Genomic DNA, 24,382 nt, shown 5'->3' on the forward strand with positions numbered 1-24,382 from the left:
TAATGGATGTACTCATTCTGCCTTCCCTACTTGACACCAGACATTTTGTTCGGACATGGTAACTTTGCAAGCTTCGTGTCACAGCACTCAACATAGACATGCATATCCTGATGTGTGAAATCTACCATCACTCAGAATTTGTTTATTTAGTTGCTTCTATGTAGCACTGCATCCATGAGATGACACAATGAATTACAAAGACGCAAGTGGAGAATGTGGGATGGTAATTTATTAACAGGGGTACCCTGGGCCATAAACAAATGTACCATTTAACCCCTTCGGTGCGTTGGACGGCCGGGAGCCGTCCAACGCACCAGTGCTCATGTGCGTCAGACAGCTCCCGGCCGTCCGCGCACATGCCACTGAAAATACCTCTGAGGGACTTATTTTTACCACCAACAGCCTTGGGAGCTGGGGAAGGGCTACCCCAGCTCCCGAGGCTGTATCTGTAATTTCTCTGTAATAACGTGCACGTCGCGCTGACGTAATTTCAGAGAAACTGAAATGAGCCAATAGGCTCATTTCAGTTTCACTTTCTACGTGCTCAGGGGCTATCTCAGCCCCGAGCACATAGAAAGACAGGAGAGGTATCATTGGAAATTGGAGAATCTCCAAGCAGGGATCCACCCACTGGACACCAGGGAGGGGGGAGCGGCCCCTTGGGCAAGCGCCTTTGCTCCCCCCAAAATAATTTAGGGAAAATCAGTCTTTCTGCCCCCTGGGGGGGCAGATAGCCCACTAGATGGCAGGGATTTTTTTAATATTGTATTTAGGGGTGGGGGCTGCTTGAGATGGGCATGCCAATGCCCCCACCTGCAATATTCCACAGTCTTTCTGCCCCCCCGGGAGGCAGATGGGAGCAGTAGCCTCCGATCTGCCCCCCTGGGGGGGGGGGGGCAGAAAGCCCACTAGATGCCAGGGATTCTTTTTTTATTGTATTTAGGGGTGGGGGCTGCCTGAGATGGGCATGCCAATGCCCCTACCCCTCGCAAAATTCCACAGTCTTTCTGCCTCTCCCCTGGCGGCAAAAGGGGGCAATAGCCCCCGATCTGCCCGGGGGGGGAAGGGGCAGGAAGCACACTAGGCACAAGGGTTTTATTCTTAACATACGTACGGTTGGGGCTGCCCAAAATGAGCATGCCAATGCCCCCCCACAAAATAATTCCACAGCCTTTCTCCCTCCTCGGGGAGGCAGATGGGGGCAGTAGCCCCCGATCTGACCCCCTGGGGGGGGGGGCACAATTGCACACTAGGCACCAGGGATTTCTTTTAATGTATATAGGGGTGGGGGCTGCCCAAAATGGGCATGCCAATGCCCCCACCCCCAAAACAAATCCCAGTTTTCCTGCCCCCCCAGAGGCAGATGAGGGAAGTAGCCCCTGATCTGGCCCCCTGGGGCAGAAAGTCCACTAGGCACCAGGGATTTTTTTTTGTAAACGTAGTGGTGGGGGCTGCCCAATGCCCCCCCCCCCCCCCCCAAATGCCACAGCCTCTCTGCCTCCCCTAGGAGGCAGACAGGGGCAATAGTCCCTAATCTGCCCCCCCCCCGGTGGGGGCAGAAAGCCCATAGGCAAGCAGGGATTTTTTATTTTTTTTATACGTAGGGGTGGGGGCTGCTGAGAATGGGCATGCTAATGCCCCCACCGCCAAAGAAGGCTTTCTGCCTCCCGGAAGGCTGATCGGGGCAATAGCCAGTGTGTGCGTGTGTGTGTGTGTGTGTGTTTGTGTGTAAACTGGATTTTGGTAGATGGTCTGCGTGTACTGACCTTTGGCTGGCATTTTGCTGGGGGTGTGTGTGGACCTGCACTTGGTTATTACCTATTGACTTTCTATGCATTTCTGCCTTCCAAATGTAAGACAATGGGTAAACAAGCATTGGCATAGCCAATAGGTCTCGCTTTTGGGACCTTATAAGTATTTAGTTTTGCAGCACAATATCCTTGGTGCAACAACATCAGCTGTTGCATGGCTAAACCTTGTACCTTATAAGTGTTTAGCCATGCAACAGTTGATGTTGTTGCACCAAACATATTATGCTGCATAACTAAATACTTATAAGGTCCCAAAAGCGAGACCTATTGGCTATGGCAATGCTTGTTTTCCTAGTAAACAGTCCAGCTCAGTAGATGTTAAGACAAAGGTAGCCTTTCAAATGCAAATGTGAGAATCTCGCTGCTAATGGGTGAGCAATAGCACTCCTTAGCAAAACAAACCGATGACAAGGAAAGTACCAGAGCAATGCAGGCAGCAGCAGATGAAAGTGGCAAAGTAGGAAAAACAATGCCGGCACAAGACATGGTGAGCCCGCCCTAGGCTGAGAGGTTGGGGATTTAAGTGAAGCGCGGGTGCGGCGATTATAGCAAAATTAAAGAAATAGATGTTTTTTTCTATTTCTTTACTTTTGCTATAATCGCGGCACCCGCGCTTTACTTTTAACATTAAAAGTAAAGCGTGGGTGCCACGATTATAGCAAAAGTAAAGAAATAGAAAAGACCATCTATAATCGCCACCACCCGCGCTTTTGCTTTTTAACATTAAAACTGAAGCGCGGGTGCCGCGATTATAGCAAAAGTAAAGAAATAGATGTTTTTGTCTATTTCTTTACTTTTGCTATAATCGCGGCACCCGCGCTTTACTTTTAATGTTAAAAATAAAGCGCGGGTGCCGCGATTATAGCAAAAGTAAAGACACGGACAGGGCGGAGCGAGTGGGCGCGCGGCTGCAAAAGTGAAAGCAGCTGCAGCGTCTACATGCTTAATGACCCATGAAAGACAGATGGCGGCTGCGCGCGTGCACGCTCGTGTGAACGCAAGCGCTAGGCCAGCCATGGAAGCATTTTTTAAGCCCTTACTAAAAGTCTCGCCAGACCAGCGCGTGCGCTGGGTCAGACGAGACCTAAAAAGAAGTCAATTTGAAAAATGTCCTATAATTCACATGCTAGTATGGATACCCACAATTTTGGAAATGTGCACATAACTACTTCTTCTAAACTCTATATTCTGTTCCCATTACAGAAATACATAGGTGTCCTTTTCTTTTTGTAAACAAGCTTTATTCAGTTACAGCTCATCAATCAGGTGCCATATCAAGGATGAAACAGTGCCCACTTATGGTTGAATTAATTAGCGTCATTTACGTTAACAATTATACATTCCTATAAACATCGTCTCATCTAATGTCTCTGCTTCGCAAAGTGCTCCTGTATTCATCTATCTTAACAACAGTCCCAGGAGAATTGTGATCTATATCTCTATCTTGGGAGTCAATTTCATAAGCATCTGTGCTAGTCCTCACTCATATTTATCCCAACGGGCAATGGATTAACAAAATCCCCCCCCTCCAACTCTACCCACCCCCCTCCCACCGTCAGACATGTCGCTCCATCATCCAACTCTCAGTGTTGAGTGTTATTTAATCTTGTAGGGCATCTGGCATCGTAGTTCAAGTAAGTAGACATCCGCATAGGGGGAAGCCACCATGAAGCACCTGCCTACCATCACCTAAGTCACCCGCTCAGGAAGGGCAATACTTCAATCCGTATGCACAAGCCCCCTCACTCAGTGGGTTGTTCGGTGTCATCATTCGGGATCTTGAGTAAGACCACCATTGCCACCCATGCTCTAGCCGCGTCCAACATTTTTCCATCATTGGTTCTCTGGGCCATTTGTACTCTAAAAAACCCTTCACAGTCAGCCCATTTTATGAATTCTCGCAGCCATCGTGAGGTGTTAGGGGCAGTGGTCACCTTCCAATGGCCAGTAATTTCTCGTTTAGCTAGGACTAACCCCAAATCTATGAATTTGGTGGTAACTTTATTACGGGCAGTATGAGGGAACCAGTGTAGTAGACAGAAACCCGGAGTCGATTGCTAACTTTATCCGTTATTTCACCCAGTGTAGTCGTTACCTCCCTCCAGAACCCGTCTAACAATGGACACAACCAGAGCATGTGTAAAAATGTAGCGTTTTCTAGCTTACAACGCGGACAGGCTGTTCGGGACCCAAAAATTCATTAATTTTGTGTGGGGTGAGATACGCTCTGTGAAGGACATATACATAGGTGTCCTTGATACATATTTTTCACCAAATGAATTGCTATATACCTGGTACACAATGAAAAACCATTGCAAGAAGCATCTCAGTTATTGGCTCTGGGTTCCTCTGGTTCTTGGTCAACCTACAAGTCCTATATATCCCCACAACCAGAAGGGTCCACGGAAGTAACGGTATATTGCTTTAAAAAAATCTGACATACTTAGAAGAAGTTACAGGTGAAAACGTTGGTTCAAATGGCTGTTTATTTTTCAAAGCAAACCCAAAGAGATGATGGACGGAGCACTGAAACTTTTCAAACACTCACCCCCAGTCACAGATCTGGGTTGAATCCATCAACATTATTTAGCTCACTTTGCCACTCCAGTTCAGTATTTTTCAAAACATTTTCATTATTTCTTACTTTCAACTGTTAGTTTCTATAAAAAACCTTGAAGGCACTACACAAATGACCCCTTGCTGAATTTAGAATTGTGCTTACTTTTCAGAAATGTATAGCTTTCCGGGATCCATTGTTGCCTTTACACCCATTTCTACCACTAACTGGAAGGAATTTGAAAGCATCTAAAGTAGCAAAAATAAAACAAAAATGCCAAAACTGTGTAAAAATGTTTGGTTTTCTGACAAAAGTCTGTCTGTACCTGAAAGCTGGGAAGATGGTGATTTCAGCACCACAAACCCTTTGTTGATACCATTTGCAGGGAAATAACCAGATGCCTTCGTCTGCAGCACTTCTTTCCAATTTTTCTACAAACAAAACAACAAAAAAGGCTGTATTTTGGCTAATATCTGGGTCCCCTCCAGAAGAATCCACAAACCCTCGGTACTTTCAAAATCCAGAAGATGTTGGAAAAAAAGGACGCAAATTTGTTGTGGTGACCTTATGTGGAAAAAAAGTTGCAGGGGCCTAATCACAAACTACCCCAAATAGCTAAAAAAAAAAAGGCTTAGCACGGGGGAGGGCCTAGAAGCGAAATGGTTAAACAAAGCTGGTGTAGGTATGGAAAAATCAGTAGGTGGATCCTGAGTAGTTAAAGCATCAAGCTTGAGGATGTATCTAGGTTTTGGGGAAACAAGCTACTTTCCTATGTGGTGGATACTCTATCTAACCAGATTTCTCACCTTGTGAATATCCCCAGGAGCCAGACTGGATCTGGAAACTCAAAAGGTAGTGCCACCCATGTACGCTGACATTAGCATCTTTGGAAATTTGACCACGCCCTCAGACGCAGAGCCTAGTAGCAAAATTGAAGGGGTCATTGATCCTAAATTGGGACCTTTTTAGATGCAAAATTGGAAGGAGGAAGGTGGTGAGGAATGTATGGTTAAAGTATCCACTTGAAAGAGCCTTACTGAAGCTAAGTAACTTATTCTTCTGATGGATACTTTCAACTGCAGATTCCTCACCATGTGAATAGATCCCAAAGCAGTACCTCCCAAAGTAGGGTTCTGTGAAAAAGCTCAGACCAAAAACTGAAAGGGCAAAATGCCCACCTAGACATACCTAACTGTTGAGGCAATTGTGCTTTGCGAACATGCGCACTGATGTCCAAGTTGGAGCCTGACAGACTTCCAGGAAAGACACTCCGCATGCTAACACAGTGGTAGCAGCCTTGGCTCTGGTGCCATGAGCCCTGAGGCCTTCTGGAGCCAGCTTCTTAGACTGTGCATAGCAGATCTTATTACAAAGGACTATCCATTGTGATATGGCCTGCTTCTGCACCGCATTGCCTTTCTTTGCTCCAGAGAACACCACAAAGAGCCCATTGTCCTTTTGTATAATTGATGTAAATGCTCAGCGGTCTCTTGGGGTCCTAGCCATGGAGTCTCTTTTCCTTTTTCAAGGGAGCAAAGAATGTCAAAAGAGTGATAGCATGTCCGACATGAAAAGGCTTGACTACCTTCAGCAGGAACGCCGCTTGAGTTCTTAACACCAGTTTGTCTGGAAAAATGTTTACGGTGATATAAGGTGGCTGGACTGAGAGGGCCTGAAGCTCACTCAGACAACAGGCGGATCGTATCGCAATCGGAAAAAGGTTTTGATTTGAACTTGGACAAATGTACATCGGCTCGAAAGGCGTGCACATCAAGAAAGTGAGAACCAAATTTAAGTCCCAGGGTTGACTCTGCAGGTGGACGCCTGCACCACCGAACACTCAGGAGTGGACTCTGGGTCTTGACCATGCCAATGGGTGACCTGTCAATTGACAGCTTTCTCCATGGGTTTGGGAGCATATAAGTGAGTGCTTCATTATAAGGTAGAAGGACCTCAGTAAGAACATTAGTTTTTACCTCAGTAGTGGGGATGTGAAAGTCAAGAACTTCAGCAGCTCTCCTAATGACTCTTGCAAAGAATGTGCTTGTTTCATTGATGGTCCAGGAGAGGAAACAAACTACAGATCGGTTGGATATCCAGTCCACTGAAATCATATAGGTCCATATATCAGTTATTCTCATCATATGGTTGGACAAACCCATCCCTATTACCCCCACTGTTGTCTACATAGGGGTGACTGTGATCAGAGTTTGAAGTTGATGCAGTGGGCAATTGTCTTACCAATGGTATGGTGTCAAAATCAGAGAGATTAAGCATTGACTGTTCCGCATCAGGATCTGCAAGCGTCCATGGTGGAGGTTGAGATGAATTTGTCTTGGGTCGGACATTATACTAGCATGTGCATACTGTGCCAGTGGCTTTGGTGTCGATAGTGTCGATGTGTTGATCGTGTCGACGTCCAAGTACTGAACAGATGCTGGTGTGGAACCCGACGCCAGTTCAAGGGACACAGATGTCTCTGAGGCTAGATCTGCTGCTTGTAACCCAACTGGAGGACCCTGGAGCTAGAAGGGGTGGTGTCAGAGGAGGCCAGAAGCGTGCTGAAGATGTGCAGCATGGCCTCTCTAAAGGCTTCGACCTACTGTAATGTTTTCCACAGATACAGGGTGTATCCATATCAGAGGTAGAATCGACTCCTCCTGAGAACAGGAGCAAGACTTGTTGGAAGGGTGACACCCTCAATCTTTCTTTGGAGAACCCATTTGGGCTTCCTGTCCCACTTGGGCTTCTTGTGTTTCTTTTTGGACTTAACTTAAGATGCTGACTGCGAAGATCTGCTGCGGGAACAAATTTGGTAGTGCGAACAGGTCTGCATTCTTGAATTTGGGACATGAAGGGAATCTTGTGGTATTTTGCGATGTGGAGCTTTGCTTCACGTTCTCGGATGGCTTCTAGGTTTATCTTTGCTCAGTCATCGCAGGCACAAGAGTTGTGCACCAAACCCACACAACTGAGGCACACTTCATGTCACAGACATCTATTTGCGATAGTCCCTACAAGGATTAAAACCTGTAGTCTTGGAGGGGAGGGGGACATGTTTCCTTGCACACTGGAAAACGTTAAAGAAGAAATCTCTTTACAAAAATGAAGAAAAGAGGAGCAGAGCCCCGGATCCACATTTGAGGTTGTGGAAAGAAAGGAACTGACGTCAGCCATGCTTGGGTGGCTTATATGTGGCTACACTTGCCACTTCCAGAGCGGACAGAGGTCGGTGTGGAGTTGCACTACTCAACCTACCAGTACGCAGGGGCTCTGGTTTTTGAGTTTCCATATTCAGTCTGGTACCTGGGGATATTCAGAAGATGAGGAATCTGTGGTTATAAGTATCCATCAGAAAGAGAAACTAATGGTATATTGTTTGGGGTGGGAAAATTGAGCAAGATGGGACCATAATTTAAGTGGTGAATTGGATTACCCTAAACTAGCAAGGCTGTTCAAAACAGTGTGTTATAGTCCATGGTAGTTGTCTTTATGGGTTCATCTGGGGTCAGTCCCAGAAATAAAGGTAATGTGTAAACAGAGCACTGAAGTTAGACTTCTTTACCTACATGGAACTGCAGCTTTCTTATAAGACTGGTGCAGTTCTTGCTGCTGCTGTTGGTAGGTGCAAGGGATGAGTTGTCCTTCTCTGAACCTTTGCTATATAAGAATTACTAATCCTGCTCTCATGTCATTAGAACACTTCCATTTCCACATATTTGCCTGATCTAATGTTTGATATTTTTCTGCTTGATTCAAATAAAATTAATTTCATACACAAATACACAGACAAAACAAAATACAAACCTTAGTTTGTAGTGCGACATACACCTATATTAAGAAGCTGTGAAACTTCTATGAATCCCAGGGGCACCCTGGTACTTGTTTTAGCATGACAATTTATAATGGCAAATACAGCACAATAACGTCCATGTTTCTCTTAAAATCCAACAGGCGAAAGCCCTCTGGAGTTCCCTGTGAAGCAAGAGTGTCAGGAGGAATCCATCGAACGACCAAAGACATATCCCAGACCATCAAGCAGGAATCTCTTAAAGCATCACTTCAAGAAAGAAGGTCCACGCTTATCTGCATTGCTGAAGAGGAAGTCATTGGTAAATGGCTGGCTTTCTGACCGCAAAGGTGAAGTTGGAAACGTTACCATTGAGCACAAGAAAAGCAAATGCATTGGGCGCCATTGGTGTGTGGACTGTGGTAAAAGCTTTTGTAAGAAGTCAAAGCTGGCCCAGCACCAGAGAACCCACACTGGAGAGAAGCCTTATTCATGCAACAGATGCGAGAAGCACTTCAGTCAGAGGTCGTCTCTTGTGCAGCATCAGAGAGTCCACACTGGAGAAAGGCCCTTTATATGTCCAGGCTGTGAGAAACGCTTCAGCCACAGCTCTGCCCTCACCAAGCACTACAGAACCCACACAGGAGAGAGGCCATATACATGCACTCAGTGCAGTAAATCATTTGCTGTTGGTTCCACCCTTAAATTGCACCAGAGAAGTCATACTGGAGAGAGGCCTTATGCCTGTCCAGTCTGTGGGAAAACCTTTAGAAACAACTCAAAAGTGAATAGGCACTTGAGGATTCATACTGGTGAGAGGCCCCACAAATGTGCAGAATGTAATAAATGTTTCACCCAGAGATCTACGCTTGTTCAGCACCTGAGGACACATGCCACGGAGAGACCCTACAAATGCAAGGAATGTGACAAGAGCTACTGCCAAAATTCGGACCTCACAAAACATCAGCGTCTACACACAGGGGAGCGACCGTATCAGTGCACTGAATGCGACCGGAGCTTTAGCCAGAGCTCAGCCTTTACCAAGCACCGGAGAACACACACAGGTGAGAGACCCTATAAGTGCACCAACTGCCCCAAGGCTTTCACACGTAGCTCTGCCCTAATCAAACATCAGCGTTCCCACACGGGGGAGAGGCCATTCAAATGCGTAGACTGCGGCAAATACTTTCGTCATATGGAGACCTTAAAAGTTCACCGGCGTTCCCACGCTGTTGATCGACCATTTGCTAGCACTGAATGTTAGAAACGTTTTGTTGATCGTACTTTCCTTTTCAGACACTTTCATATTCACTTTGGAGAAGGGCCTGGGACATCAAATGTAATGCCAATTTGAGTGTTGGCTTAGTGCAGCATGCAGCGGAGGTCATGGAGGAGAATGTTCAAGTTTAGATTGTATTGAATCCTATAACATTTTTATAATTCAAACCATATTTATTGTAGCTTAAGGACATTTTACAATTATGGTGTGTCAACTTTTAAGCTTAGCTTTAAGAGGTCCAAATGTCTTAAGTATTACATCAATATTTAAAGAGTTTGATTATTGTTTTGTGTATTTCTTAGCTCTGAGCTATTGCACGCTTTTTCTACATATCACAACAGAGATTTCAAGTCAATGGAGCACTGGTAAATACTGAAGTCAGGAATTAAAAATTTCCTAGCTTTTGTAACGGAAAGTTTCAATTCTATTTGGGGACTCTGGAAAAGAAGCGTAAATAACCAAATGAAAATTGCTTTTTTTACGTCTTTAAATATGCAAAGTAACTCCTTCTGCGGTAAATACTCTACTTGTAACGTCCAGTGCTCTGACATTCGACACTCGTCTGCAGGAAACAACACAGAGAAAAGTGGCTAGCTTAGCCGACAACTTTTTCAGAGAAAGTTTCTTATTGGACTGCCAAGATAAGAACAGGTTCGGGACCTTGTTGACGTCCCATAAAACAGTGTACCTGGGCTCCGGAGAGAGATAAAGGCGAATGCCTTGCAGAAGCTTACACATCAATGGTTGTTCCCCACCGATGACCCCCCTATGGGCGATTGACCTGATGAGATGAATGTGTTGATGGATCTATATGCCAACTCATCTGATGGCAGAGAATCCAGGAAGATCAAAATGTGGACAATGTCTTCCCCCATGGGATCCAGATCTCTCTGATGGCACCAGCCCAGCCATCTAGCCCAGGCCGACCAATAATGATTTGGAAAGGATGACGCAGCCTGTCTCGAAAGCCGTGGGATTTTCCATCATTCCCTTTAATCCTTCATGCCATAAGAGACAGAAAGCCCTCCAACACTAGATTATGGGGATTCCCCTCCGGGTCCCTGAGGAGATCTGGAAACAGGGGTAGAAGGATTGGAGAATCCCAAGAAAGTTCCTTAAGAACCAGATACCAGGCTTGCAATTTCCAAGTCGGGGGCCACTAGGACAACGCCACAACTTGTCGGACCTGGGCTAAGAGGCGCATGATCATCGCAAACAGAGGGAGGACATAGCCCCGTTCCTGCTGGTGTTCCTGGAGGAAAGCGTCCGTGGCCTCCAGCGTAAGTACTTTAGGAGCTGCTGGTCCAGGCAGAATGCAAAAAGATCCGTCATGAAAGGACCACATCTGCCACGAAGGGCCTGTAACAACGATGGGTGTAAGCATCAAAGGTTCACATCCTGGAGGTGTAGGGAGTACCAGTCGGCCCACTTGATTGAACGCTCCTGGGAGATGTTCCACTGACACTGAGCTTTGATGCTCTAGGCAATACTCCCAAAAATTCTGGGCCAGATCCAACCAGTTCTTGGATCAAGTACCCCCAAGGTGGTTTATGTAGCCGACTGGTGCTACATTGTCCATCTCGAGGAGGGCACAGCCATGAGCACAATCCCTGTTCCTGCACCGGACCGTGAATGATCCAGCCAAGAGTTCTAGGCAATTGAGCTGTTCTTGAGAAGACCATGGACCGCCGGTGGAGAAATCCCTACGTCTTACTCCCCAACCTGTGCCACTGGTGTGGGACTCCATAACCATATCTGGGCCGTTCCAGGCTTCCATATGAGCCAGCCACCACTGGATTTTTTCTAGAGCTTATTCCGACAGAAGGACCATTTGGGAGTAAGTGAGGCCTCTTCTGAGATGAAAGGCTTTCAACTGCTGGAGGGCGCAATAGTGTAGAAGCCCCGGAAAAATAGCTTGGATTGAAGACAACAGAAGCCCTACCACCCTCTTTATCTGGCGTAGAGAGGTGAAATATCTGGCTCCCAGACGGTGCAGCTTGAGTTCGATCTTGGTAATCTTCCTGGAGGGAAGACTGAGGGTGGCTCGGAACAAGTCCACTACAAACCTCAGGAACACCAGTGACTGAAATGGGGCCAGAATTGACTTCTGTCGGTTTATGATGAAACTGAAGGACTCGCGAAGAGAGACTGTCATCTGAAGATGCCGCAAGAAGGTCTGACGACACTGATCTATAAGGACTATGTCACCTAGTAATATGATGAGGCGAACGCCCCGGGCCCTGAGAGCCTCTACCACTGGGCGCATTACCTTGGTAAAGCACCACCTGGCAGATGACAGACTGAAGGGAACAGTGGTGAACTCACATGTATCCCCTCGCCACTGAAAGTGGAAGACATGGCAGCGAGGAGGAAAAATAGGGATGTTTAAGTAGGTGCCCTTGAGGTCCAAACTTAACATCCAATTTTTGGGGAGAAGGAGTTCACACTATAGATGGATTCTCTCCATCTGGAAGTGGCGGTAAACCAACCACTTTTTGAACTCCTTTAGATTGATCATCGGGCGTTGGGCACCGTCTCTCGTGTCCAATATGAAGAGATTACGTAAAAAGCCTCTTGGATAGGGAGAGGATCGTATTATGGTCTTTTTGCATAGTAATTCCGATACCTCCACTATCATTAGCTCGCCATCAGTGAGAGAGAAAACCAGAGGAATGGGGGACCATCCCTGGACAAGGAAGCCGTAGAACTCTATGTGGAATCCCTGTACTGTTTGAAGGACTCAAGCGTCTGCGGTAAGGGCCTCCCAGTTGTGGATACATTTCAGGAGTCTGCCCCCAAACCCTGGTGAGGAAAAGGCTGAACACTCACCTTGATTAGCTCCATGGTTATCAATGCCATAGTGTCCACCTCTCGTGCCTCGATGTCGGGGGCATCCTCTGGTGGGATAAAAGTTGCCAAACTTTGAGGCATCTTGGTATTGCCCCCTCTTAGCGCCGTATCCTTTGCCAGAGTCTGGGTGATGGTCGCAGCCGGCCAAACACCTCTTGCTTCGGCCAGTCCTGGAGAAATCCTGGGGCGTAAAAATGTGTTTTACTGACACCTGTGCCTTGTCCAGTGAGGTGAAGGTTTGGATGAACTTTCCTAACTCCCAGACAAATGGGTCATCAAACAACCCCCCTTGGGCAGAAGGGACGGCCTTTGACGTGGTGAGGTCCCGCAATTTGGGGTCAATCTTGATGTGGAGTGAACGGTGCCGCTCCATGCAGGTGGCGCAATTTGCGTTTCCTAAGAAGATATTGGCCCTTTGGGCCCAGTCTAATAAGATCTCAGGTTAAATCGGATTCCTGATGCCTTGTCGTCTTCTGCCATATCTAGGATGCAAGTCAGGGACCTGAGATGCCCAGAAGCTTGTCCTGGCAAGCTCGCCATGGTCGATCGATCCCCTTTTTGGAATCGCACACCTTTTTTCCCTGTAAGGTAGCCATACGCTAATCAGTGTTGGGTGAGACCGCCACCTTGTTCCCTAGGGAGGGGCAGTTGCACACTTCATTATCCAGCGTCTTAAAAAGCTGACCCACGACAAAAGCTGCAACTTTCCCTGTGGGGGTCTATTCTGAGTGCAGGTACACCAAACTCCCCAGCTCCATGTCGGAGGTATGCTGGGGTGTCTTGTCCGTCTGCACATCTTGGGTGTTATGGGGGGGAGGGGCGTCACGGCCGTGACCCTGGTTCGTTCTCAGCATCCACGTCGGAGGGAGAATCAAAGCCTTGTGGGGGCATGGGTGGACAGGAGGGAAATGAGGACCCTGTCAGTTGCAACCCGAAAGTCCAGGTTCATTGGAAGCCAAAGGCAGAGGTTGAGTGTAGTCCATAAAGGCATGCTTCAATCTATCAAAAGTGTCGAGGTCAACACCAGGCACGGAATCCCTTTTATGTTTGTGGAGCGGTACTGGAGGGGTGGGCTTTCCTGGAGGTAAAAAGGTCATAATCCCTAAGGGGTGTTCCCTCCGTGGGAAGGATTTGAAACAATGCTCTGCATATTGCAGCAACTTCTTTCTGGGGGCAGGGGGGGCGGGCACCACCTGCAGAACCTCTTTAGAAATAGAGGCGCCCACTACCTCACAAAAGTGATGTGGGGAGTTAGGTGACACTATCCTTTTCCTGGTAAGTCCTCTCCACATCACTCATTATTGAGGGGGATGGTAATCTAGGCCTAAGGCTATAGTGCAGTCTGTAACATCAGAGCTAGGGTCTCCAGCCAGTCAATGAGGGATTATCAGGTGGGGGGTCTCCCAGCACCGTATTGCAGCCCAGGGGGCTAGTAAAAGGTTTGTTAGGCCCTGCAGGACACCACACACCCCCTGTATTCAATGGGGTAATAGACACGTCTGGGCTGGTGTCCCAATGCTCACTGGCAACAAACGTGCTAGAATTGTGAAAACACCATCACTCTTTACGTTCTTCGAGCATCAGTTGTACTCATAGAGAATAGCATTTGTGATCCACTCACAAATTGCTTCACAGCCCCACACCCAATTTCTCCACATGTATTTGTGTCCTACCTCTTCCTTTCTATACCACCACATGGTACATTTTTCAGTGGCAAAATAAAGTATTAAAATAACATGGCTGTATTATTGCACTGGCACGATAAAGCTGCACAGAGGGCATAAATCTGCAATTTCTAATACAACCCTGGATTACAGTGAAAACTCTCAATAAGCCCAACATTTAAATCATGCTTCATCGCAATCTGTAGTAATGTCTGTAAGTCTCTTGTATGCTCATCACAAGTATGTACTTATAACAGACACATGGTACAGCTAAAGCTTACTTAGTTGAATGTTTTGAAAAGGGCCAGTATGTGGCCTTTCAGCATTGGGATTTAACACATTTTAAAGCTCAACTGAAGAGTTTCAAGATATAGAGGGAGGGACTATTTCCTTGCACATTGGCTCACGTGTGACTGGAGTTTTACCTGTACCAGACAAGCATGTCAATTCATTTCCCTTTAGGTGTGAAGCATTGGGACCCACTAGTCACGTCAGGATAGTCTGAAAAAGGCGTTTTCAAGTTTTTCCAGCAAATTAGTTTGTGTCGTTGCTCATGCTTGGTTAAGCATGTTCAGCAACATTAGGTGCTGTATTCTCTAAGAATTTCATATGTCTTTTTTCTTCATTTAGCCTTGGCCTTAGCCTTGGATGTATGTTTTTTTTTGTTTCTACCTTAGGCACTTTACTAAGAAAGCTTTGTGGTGATGCACGATATTTTTTACCGTTTTCTTTGCTCCAAAAGGCCACAGTCATTTATATCCGACTTGGAGTTATTTGATCCTGTCTTTTTTGGTTGAAAACGTCCTGGCTACTTAGTTTTGGTTCTCTATTTTTAATTTCTAGGCTTCTCTCTTTTTTTATGTTGGAGTGACACAAGCCCTACGTGACGTTATGTAATTGGTTGCCAGCTACTGCTGGACTGAAGCAGGGGGAGAATGTTCAGGGCCATGCTCAACTGTAGGTTCCTTCCTTTTACCACTTTGTTTACGTGATAACCCGGGGAAAACAAAACACTAAGGGGGATGTTTACAATAAAATGTTGGAGCGCCAATACCACCACCACCAATACCGCCACCAATACCACCAACGCCACCGGTACCACCAATACCAGCACCACCAATACCACCATCACAGCCAATACCAATACCACCACCACCACCTCAACGCCTCTCGCTCACTAACAATAGCAGGGGCACTGTATGAGGCCGGAGCTGCAGCTGAGACCATACCTCCCTCCCTCCCTCCATGCCTGCCATAAAGCACAGCCCACCCTGCACTAGGAGGTGAAGCCAGGGCCCTACTACAGCTGGAATGTTTTTTATTAGACCAAAGATAGCAATGACATTACACAATGCCACACTGCACACTCAAACCACGGAGAGGGCAGGAAATAGACCCCCCCACTCCTGCTCTTCCTCCTGAGTCGCAACAGTGTAATCACAGAGCGAAGGGTGTTTGAGCGGTTTGTTAGTGTTTATAGCCTGGATCATATGTAACTCTCACTTCACACTTTGTGTAATTTACAACGCTTACACATCTTCTTTACTGCACTGTTTATCACTTCTTTGAAGACGTCGCAGGCCGGTCTCTTCCTCTGATATTTACAATCTAACAATCGGTCGAGAAGGCCCTTTATTGCAATGCAATAGGTCTCGCATTTGCGAGAGTTTAAGCTATTAGTATTGTAAATGACAATGTCTTTTATTTATGTTTTAAAACCCAAAACATAAATAAAAGGCATTGTCATTTACAATGCCAATAGCTCAAACTTGCGTGAATGCGAGACCTATTTCATTGCAAATGCTTGTTCCTTTTGGGTCCGTGATTCTGCTTCACGTATGTTCAAAGCGCCTTGATACACTTACTTTAACCACTAAAAGATATGCCCAATTCCATTTCATTTTTGGGTGGGGCTGCCTGTATCTGACACACTGTTCATTCTACAAACAGCACGACGTGGTTAACATAATATGCACTGGCCATTCTTTAAACAGCATGTCGTGGTTAACACGAGAAACACATGCATGCTAGACTTATTTGCCCTCTGTGACGGACTTCCCAGGACACTGAGACATCTCGATTTCCACTCTCAGCACACGTTGTAAATGAAAGGTTTACAAAGGCAGAAACCACAATAAAACGTGCACGAGAGAAGAGGCCAGAAGGGAATGATCTGGGAGCCAAACAACTCTATCCTCAGTGATGAACGGCACAGGGCCAGATGGTAAAAGTTGAGTAGGGTGGCAGTAAAGGAAGCTGTTTGGTTGTATATGGGCACTGGTCATGGTGCACGGCTGAGGAGAGGAAGGGGCACCCTGTAGTAAAAGAATTCCCTCGTCGCGCTCTGGCTACCTATTTATTTATGTGTACCTGGGTCTCTGGTTATCTATGTCTAGCTCACTGTTACTACCACTCCATCTACCTCTCACTACTTGCTTGCTACACATTTCTTAACCTCCCCTCTCTTCCTAGCTGTGTTTATGACTGTACATGAATTCCAACTGTTTCAGTATGTCTCTCTGTCCACACAATATCCAGCCACCCACTCTTAAAATAAATATATATGGCTGTTTCCTTTCAGTCCTATCCGTGTGTGTTTATGTATCCCCACCTTTACCACTCAACTTCTGTAGTACCCATGTCTGTCTCTGTCTACCCCTCTTCATCTTTTTACCGCTATCGTTTTAACTATCGATCTGCAACAGTGTGGTCCTCAATAGGGCAGGACTCTTGGAATATGCCTGCACATCCTGTTCTTCTCTTCCTGACGTTCACATACACTCTTTGAAAACTGGTCTGTGCTTGGCTGAGGCATCGAGTGGGAGTGATGGTTGTAGCATTTCCAGCGCCCGCGCCATCAACAGAGCTGGGACTAGTAACTCTAGTTCTGTGCCAGGCGTAAACTGCAGCTCCAGAAGTTACAAGAGCATCACTGTCAGTGGTAATTAATGGGCACCCGGCAACTTAGCAGCCATGTACTGGGCAGTCTGAGGGCATCAAATAACTTGCAATATTAGCACATCTGTGCCATAGAGGCTATGTGGCAGGCATTATAAAAGGCATAGCCATATGGAAGGTCACCCATGCCATTCATTGCAAATGACAAAATTGTTAAAGGGCATTAATGACTGATAGAAAAAGTATATTTTACCTTAAACTGGGTATTATAGTCAGTTTGGGGTCTTTAATAACTTTAATGAATGGAAGGCACCAGTGCCGTAGACTACACATGCCAACATTGTCAAAAGACTTTAATTAATGCCTGGTAGTAATAGAGCCAGTATATCATAAATCATTTACCACAAACTTTGATGTCAGGAGAATGTGCTGCTTGGCTCAACATGTATGAGGTCCCAAGGGCGAGACCTATTGGCTATGCCAGTGCTTGTTATACCTGATGCCAGCTTAGAAGTGGGAGAAGCTTCTGGAGTTTTCCTCCCACAAAGGTGTCTGAAATTTCCTTATTGCCTGCCCTGTTCCCAGTCTGTCTGCTGTCACAATAGGCTAGTGTGAAAAGGCCTTTGTGTGCAGTGTCTTTGAAGTGCAAGTGTTGACAAGTGACAGCTCCGCCCCTCTCATCAAGTCAGGATGGCCCATCCTTCCAACACCCAGGCCGTCTAGTGAGATAATTTCTAGGAGGAATACACACAAGTCAACTAGATCTAGTCATGTGACTCAGGATACAGGCTTCACAAACCAAATGGTTAGGAAAAGATAATGACAACTTTCTAAAAATTGCATTTTCAGAATTGTGACTTAAAATCCAACTTCACCATTAAAGAGCAATTTAAATTACAATTCCTCCGACACCAAATAATGAAATTCCTAATCTGAAACTAAAATAAGTTATCACTTACTAAATGTAATAAGATAACCCAATGTTATCCTATGGGAGAGGTAGGCTTCACCGTAGTGAAAATGAATGTGAGTTTTTTCACTACCAGGACATGTAAAATGTAAAAATACATGTCAAACCTTTTAAATACAATGCACCCATCCCTATTCCCCAACCAAGGGGTCTCCTATATGTATTAAAAAGGGTGGGGGGGATGTGGGGGGTTGCCAAGATGCCAGTGGCGTAGCAGCTCGATCCTGGAGCTCTGCCGGGCGAGGCCCTCATATGCAGTAAACCCAGCTTCCCCGGTGCTGCTGCTGCCCTGACGGGGTGGCTAGAGGGTGCGCCTTCTGGCGGTGCGATCGCTGTGACAGGGGGCCTCGGAGAGGATCACTTCAGCACCCGTGACGAGAGCACAAGATGGCGGCTCCCACACAGCCAGCGGGGGAAGGCGGCGGCTGGAACGGCTGTGAAGCCCAGACAGGAGCAGCCTTGGCACACCCCCTGACACGTCGAGGGGATGCAGATGGAGCACAAAATCCCTGGTGCAACGAGCGGAGGAAAGTGAAGGTGGATGACTCTCGCTGGGGCTTGAAGTGCCTCCCGCATCCGACTGGAGGCCCGGAGAGGTGGGTTGAGGCAAGTTCGCACTAGGGCCCCAGGAGAGACGAGGCTTAACCCAGCACGTGGTGGGGGCAGGGAGCCCCAGTGAAATATTGTCCGATGTGGTCTCCTGTTGAGGCCATCCCAGCGGCCTGGCCCGCACGGGAGCAGGGAGGTCAGTCCGCCGCAACAGTGTGTGGAGGCAAACTAAAGATGGCAGGGCTCGTTGGGGCCTGCTGGGCCTCCCTCACCCATCTACGAGACCTGGACTGGTGAGCCCGGACTGGTGGGCAGCAGCGAGCCAGCTAGGAGAGAGGAGGCTTGATCCGGTGCATGGTGGTTCCGGCCGCTGTGGTGAGTTACTGAGGCCGTCCTAGAGACCTGAATTGCATGGCAGCAGTGCTCTCCCCCCTGAGTTTGTGGAGGTTGTGAACTGGAGCATGGGTCAATTAAAGGGCCCTTAGAACTTTCTGATTGGTGGGCATGGTTGTGGAGTCCCCACGGAGGCTTGAATTACGCAGGATGGGCGCTGCCCCCCCAGACCTGGCTGCCTCTGCGGGCGTTCCACGCCAGACGCCTTTGGTTCAGTTGCGTGCAAAGAGTGTCTAAGAAAGGTGCTACTGGCAGCTCCCGGTGTCTTGGGATCCCCCAGAATGGCTTTGGGCTGCGCAAAGAAGGAAGCCTCCATAAAGGATCTCCTAAGCAAATCTAGCACCAGGAAAAATGTAGTGTGCTCTGACTACCCGCCAAGAACTTCTGCCAGTGACGTGACCCCAGCTGCGGATGCCATTTTCTGGAGCAGCTGTTTGGTACCTTGTGGGATGACTTTGTGGCCCTACTGCAGGAGGTAGCTACCGACATTAGAACTCTCGAAACTGATCTATCTGACCTGGGGGACCACGTAGATGCCCTTGAGAGAATGGGGAACAGTAGAGAGGAGTAACTCCACAACCATGCACGTGAGCTGCTGGAGCTGAGGGACAGGAACAAGGAGCTGTGCTACCATCTGGAGTATCTGGAAAATGGGTCCAGATGCTCAAACATTTGTATTAAGGGGGTTCCACTTCAGGCAGATGCGGGGAGAATGGAGGACTTAGTGGCACAGCTCTTCAAGCAGGTGACACCAGAGCTACGGGATAAAGATATTCCTCTAGATCGCACTCACACGGCTGGATGCTCAGCCACTGGACCGGGATGGCCGCAGGACATTCTCACCTGTCTCCACTCTCACACAAAAAAGATGATTATGGCGACGACACAAGACATGTCGGTTATATCCTTTGAAGGGATGCAGGTTGGAATCTACCAGGACTTTTCTCCGCTTACCCTCCAAAGACAAAGGGCCTTGCAGCCAGCCACAGCCTTTCTGAGGTAGAAGGGTGTTTGCTATAAGTGGGGCCACTCCTTTTGGTTGACCTTCATATGGAACCAAGAAACACACATGGTCAGCACGCTGGAGGAGGCGTGGTCCATGCTGGGCTCCGACATGGCCTCCGATGGCTAGACTGATGGCACGCATCAGAGATCGGCGGCAGGTTACAGAGAGCTTATCGCGACGTTGACGACGAACAGGGAAGAAACTCCTGATGAAGCCATCGGATTCTGAAAGCTGTAAAGAGAGGAAGACGCTTCTGCACCAGCTTCTGCAACGTGAGGAAGTGTCAGAGGCTGTGGGCCCATAGGCCCATGCTGGGGCTTGACTGGTGATTTTCACTCCACTTCACCGGGAGAGGAGGCTGGGAGTCTCTGTCTGCAGTGGCCTTGCCTAGCGAGGCCCCCGCTCTTACCTTGTGCCCGAGACGTGGAGATGGCTGGAAGCCAGGCTGACGGATCCACCTTACTTTATATAATTTTTCTCAGCTATGGCATCATTAGGCTGTCCGGTTTTAGGTTTAAACCTATAATAACTGATAAAACCCCACTGGAGGAAAATAGCCCTCACCAGTGTAAACATATAAACACTGAAAAAACACCTGCACAACCACAAACTAAATGCCATTCAAAGAAAGGAAAAGAAGAGTGAAAGAGTCATTTATTTTCTTCCTGAATCGACCAATACAATGTAACTTTGTTTTACAACCTAGCAGCAAGAAAGACTGGGCTAACATTATTCTGCTTGAGTTTTGTTGTTTGGAGAGGTCACAAAAATATTGTTTCGTCTTCCTTTTGCTTTTTTCAGTTTTGTGGTCTTTGGTCTAAAGATGTAGTGTCTAGAAGCATGTTTTAGGTCTTGTTTAATTATTTTAGAAACTGAAGACAATTAGGCAATATCAAAATAATATTTGATATTTTGGCTGCGTTTGATTCGTTCACTGATAGGTAAAATGGCTGGTTTCAGAAGAATCTTTCCCGATATGTGCCATTACATTTACCCACAGAGAATGGGTAAAAACCCTTGATACATCATCCCCCAGTTTCGAGCGAGTCAGTATTGATGGCAGGTTTTAAACATTCAATGCAAGGTATAGTGACAAGTATATGTGAAAAGAGTGCTAACAGCAAGAATCAAGGATAGTGGTGAAAACCTGACACCAGACTTTTGGAAAACATGGAACGCAGTGTCACTTGGAATGCTGCTGCAAAAAGGTTCTTTCCAAGTTCAACAAAGAGTGATATTGTTTGTATTTGCAGTGATTCAGCTACGTATATGAAAAATGTTGTGTGATTACCTTTCAAAATCGATACCTGAGCTGAAGTTCTTCCCTGTAAAAGATCCTTGTCACTTGTTAGATGGTATGCTGAAAGCATCTCTACAATCTTCAGAGTTAATGAAGAATGCTATTGACTTGTTAGTCCATTCTGGTGCACTGTTTTGTTATGCGCGGGAACTAATACGCAAATATTTCTCATTTTGTGCTTTGTGTGGCATCTAAGAAAGATTCATCCCAACTGTGTCACTTAGCGGATGGTTCTCAGTCCAAGGGGCCGTGAACGCTATATTATCCATGTGGCAACCGTTTACAGAATTTTTGTTGAGTGATGATGCCAAAGGCAAGAAATTTGAGGGTCTTTGGTTGCATATTGATAGTGATGTGAACAAAAAGTACACTGTACTGTATTCTTAGATTTTTACTGGAAAACATAACTGCTGTAGTGGACATAATACAAAAACTAGAGTCTGGAAACACCCTTGTCTGCCAAGTGTTCAGCATAATTGGTGTAGATGCGAAGGGGCTGGGTGGCACCTTTAGTGACTTTGGAACTGCAACATGTTCCATTTTAGAGTGCTTACCACTTGGTAAGCAAAGCAATGTTGAAGAGTAATTCAGGAACTTTTATTTTACAATGTATGAGAAATGGCTTGCAAATATGCATAGAAATGTCCCTTCACCAACCAGGACATTTGAAGTCAATGAAACCTCACTGTGGTACTCTATACCAGTTCTAGACCCCTTCCGTAAAGGTGAATTTTCTCTGTGGTTTCAAAAGACTGCTTTATTTTTGACCACCTTAATAACTCTGAGGGCATAAGCGCCCAGTTCAACGCAAATGTTGCAGAGCCTGCCCAGAGAAACACAAACTTCAAGTGCACCAGTATTGGCATGGAAAGCTATGTCAGTGGCCAGAGTTAGCAAATTGAGTACTGGCTGTTATGGCGTTGTCCATCTCAAGTGCCAATGTTGAGAGGGCCTTTTCACAGAAAAAAGTTTACATGTGAAGGAAAAGGTGAGCTCACATGACCAAAGACTCACTGAAGAGGTATTGTATGATGTACTAGAACAAGTTTGATTTGCAAAAATGTATTTGGATCTCATATACACTGTCTATATACCGTGCACTATCAGTACAGAAAGCAAGCAATAATAAAAACAAAACATTTTATAAAAACCGGAAAAACCCTGTTTCTGTTGTTTTAATGGTGCTAAAATGTGTAACAACTGATAACCACTGTTTTTTTAAGGTATTGAAATCACTTGAAAACACTGAAAAAACCCCACCAGAATTTACCAAAAATAGAAACTGAAAACAGGAAAGCCTAGGCATCATTTATGTAATGTTGGTTTACTTGTTATTGTTCTATCTTTCTGGGTTTCCCTATCTCTCCCTGTCCCGCCTCTTGCTGCATACTCGGGGGTTACGACACAGTGTAGTCTTTTTTGCCCCCCCATTGTTAGCTGTTGAGGATGCAGCAGCACACTCTATGGGAGTTGCGTTGTCTGACCTCAGACACATGATTTCCCTGTCCCAGGTCAGCTCTCCTTTTTTCGCTACCTTTTACTTCTGTGGGGTGGGGGTGCTTCTTGTTGGGAGGGGCTTGGGTATGGTTGGCCTCCTCCTGGTCGGAGTCTGCAGGGGCACCTGATACTTCCTCAGTAGCACCCTCAGGGGACTGTACTTATAACCTGGTTCTGGTGGGCTTCTTTTCTTTATCTGCTCGACAGTCCCTTTCTTCCTATATCAGTATGCCTTCTCAGCCACACTCCTCTGCTCTCTACTATGGGGGAGTTTGGCAATCTGCCCACAGGCTAGTTACACATTTCATAGACATGCACGACCACCTTCTTAAGATATTGAGCCTCAATGTTCGAGGCCTTAATGCCCCAGCAAAGCAGCTGGCATTGCTTACATTTGTCAGGGAAGCCAAGTGTGACGTGTATGCTCACTGCTAGAAATGCACATGTTACGCACAGACTGGAAGCGCCTTAGGTCAAGATGGTTCGATCGTAAATATTTGTCCTCAATGTCAGGGAAATGGGCGGTGTGGCCATCCTGCTTGCGACCCAATTTCAGGGGAAGGTTGTTTCGACTCTATCTGAAGTCCAGGGCCGACTGCTGTTTCTGCGGGTGGAGGTTGGGAATCACACTTATACGATAGCTTCAATATACTCACCCAACGACTCTTAGGTGGCCTTCCTTAGAAATGCTCTGGGCAGGTTCTTGGCTTCCCCTAAAAGGATTAGGGGGGCTATAACATAGTGAATAACTCCCAGATAGACAGATCGGCATTGAGGGCGGGGAGGGCAAAAGCATTCACAGACTCCATACAGAACGGGTTGACGGAGGTGGAGTTGGTGGATATATGGTGCCAGCGCAATCCCTCCGCTAGGGAATATACCTTTTTCTCTGCAGTACACCAGTCCTATGTCCGTTTAGACCTTTTTCTGACTCCTTCTCGCATGTCCCAAGCCACGGTAGCGGGCGAGATTGGAGTAGTATTTATTTGTTATTTATTTATTTTGTGTTTTATAGAGCGCGAACTTGACCCGTTAGGGTATCATAGCGCTTTACAGAGTCATAGAGTTGTACAAAAGGCATGAAATAATAAAGTATACCATCAATAGGGAGGGGGCAGGGTGCCGGGTACATAGGGATGGAGCGATAACAATGTACAGTTGCCATTATAGTTACTCAAGACAAGGTCCAAGGTTACATGGTGAGGTGGGTAGGTCATCAGAGGGAGGAGAAGCCTTGAGTTGATCATGGTCTCTGTGGCGGTTGAAGGTCAAGTTTAAGCGAGGAATTTGCCCATAAGGAAGGATTTGGCCTCCTTTTTGAAGCGTGCAAGAGAGGGGATTCTTCTGATAGCGGGTGGGAGAGAGTTCCATATTCTTGGTGCGGCCCCAGCGAAAGCCCGATTGTAAGTCTTTTTTTCCGAAAGCGTGCCGGCTGGAGTAGGAGGTCTCTGGCGGACCGAGAGTTTCTGATTCCTCCGGATACCACGAGTTTCTGTGCAAGATATGCAGGGGAGTTTGAGTGTAACGCCTTATGTGTGATGCATGCCAGCTTAAGCTGTATTCTGGCCTCGAGAGGGAGCCAATTCAGCGCTTTCAGGTGTGGAGAAATGTGGTTGAATTTCCTTGTGCCGTTAAGAATTCTGGCGGCCGCATTGAGGCAAGCTTTTAAGGGAGCCAGGGAGATCTTGGGTAAGCCCGAGAGGGTAGAACAGCCATATTCCAGCCTAGAGATGACTAGTGCCTGGACTGCCATTTTTAGGTCGGGAGCGTCAAGGAAGGGTTTCAGTTTCCATAGGTAGCTCGGGTGGAATCTGGGTG

The 24,382-nt window shown here is 46.7% G+C and overlaps 1 protein-coding gene across 1 annotated transcript in view; it reads left to right on the forward strand.

Moving 5' to 3' along the window:
* Nucleotides 1-15,612, forward strand: part of LOC146796176 (uncharacterized) — an 89,807-nt gene extending 74,195 nt beyond the window's left edge. The window contains exon 4 of the mRNA XM_085628577.1: nt 8,323-15,612. Coding sequence (XP_085484703.1) covers nt 8,323-9,422 — 1,100 coding nt within the window. The 3' untranslated portion in view covers nt 9,423-15,612. The remainder of the gene's footprint in view (nt 1-8,322) is intronic.
* Nucleotides 15,613-24,382: the final 8,770 nt, after the last annotated feature.

This window comes from Triturus cristatus, chromosome 10 (assembly GCF_964204655.1).
Source record: "Triturus cristatus chromosome 10, aTriCri1.1, whole genome shotgun sequence".
Taxonomy (NCBI): Eukaryota; Metazoa; Chordata; class Amphibia; order Caudata; family Salamandridae; genus Triturus; species Triturus cristatus.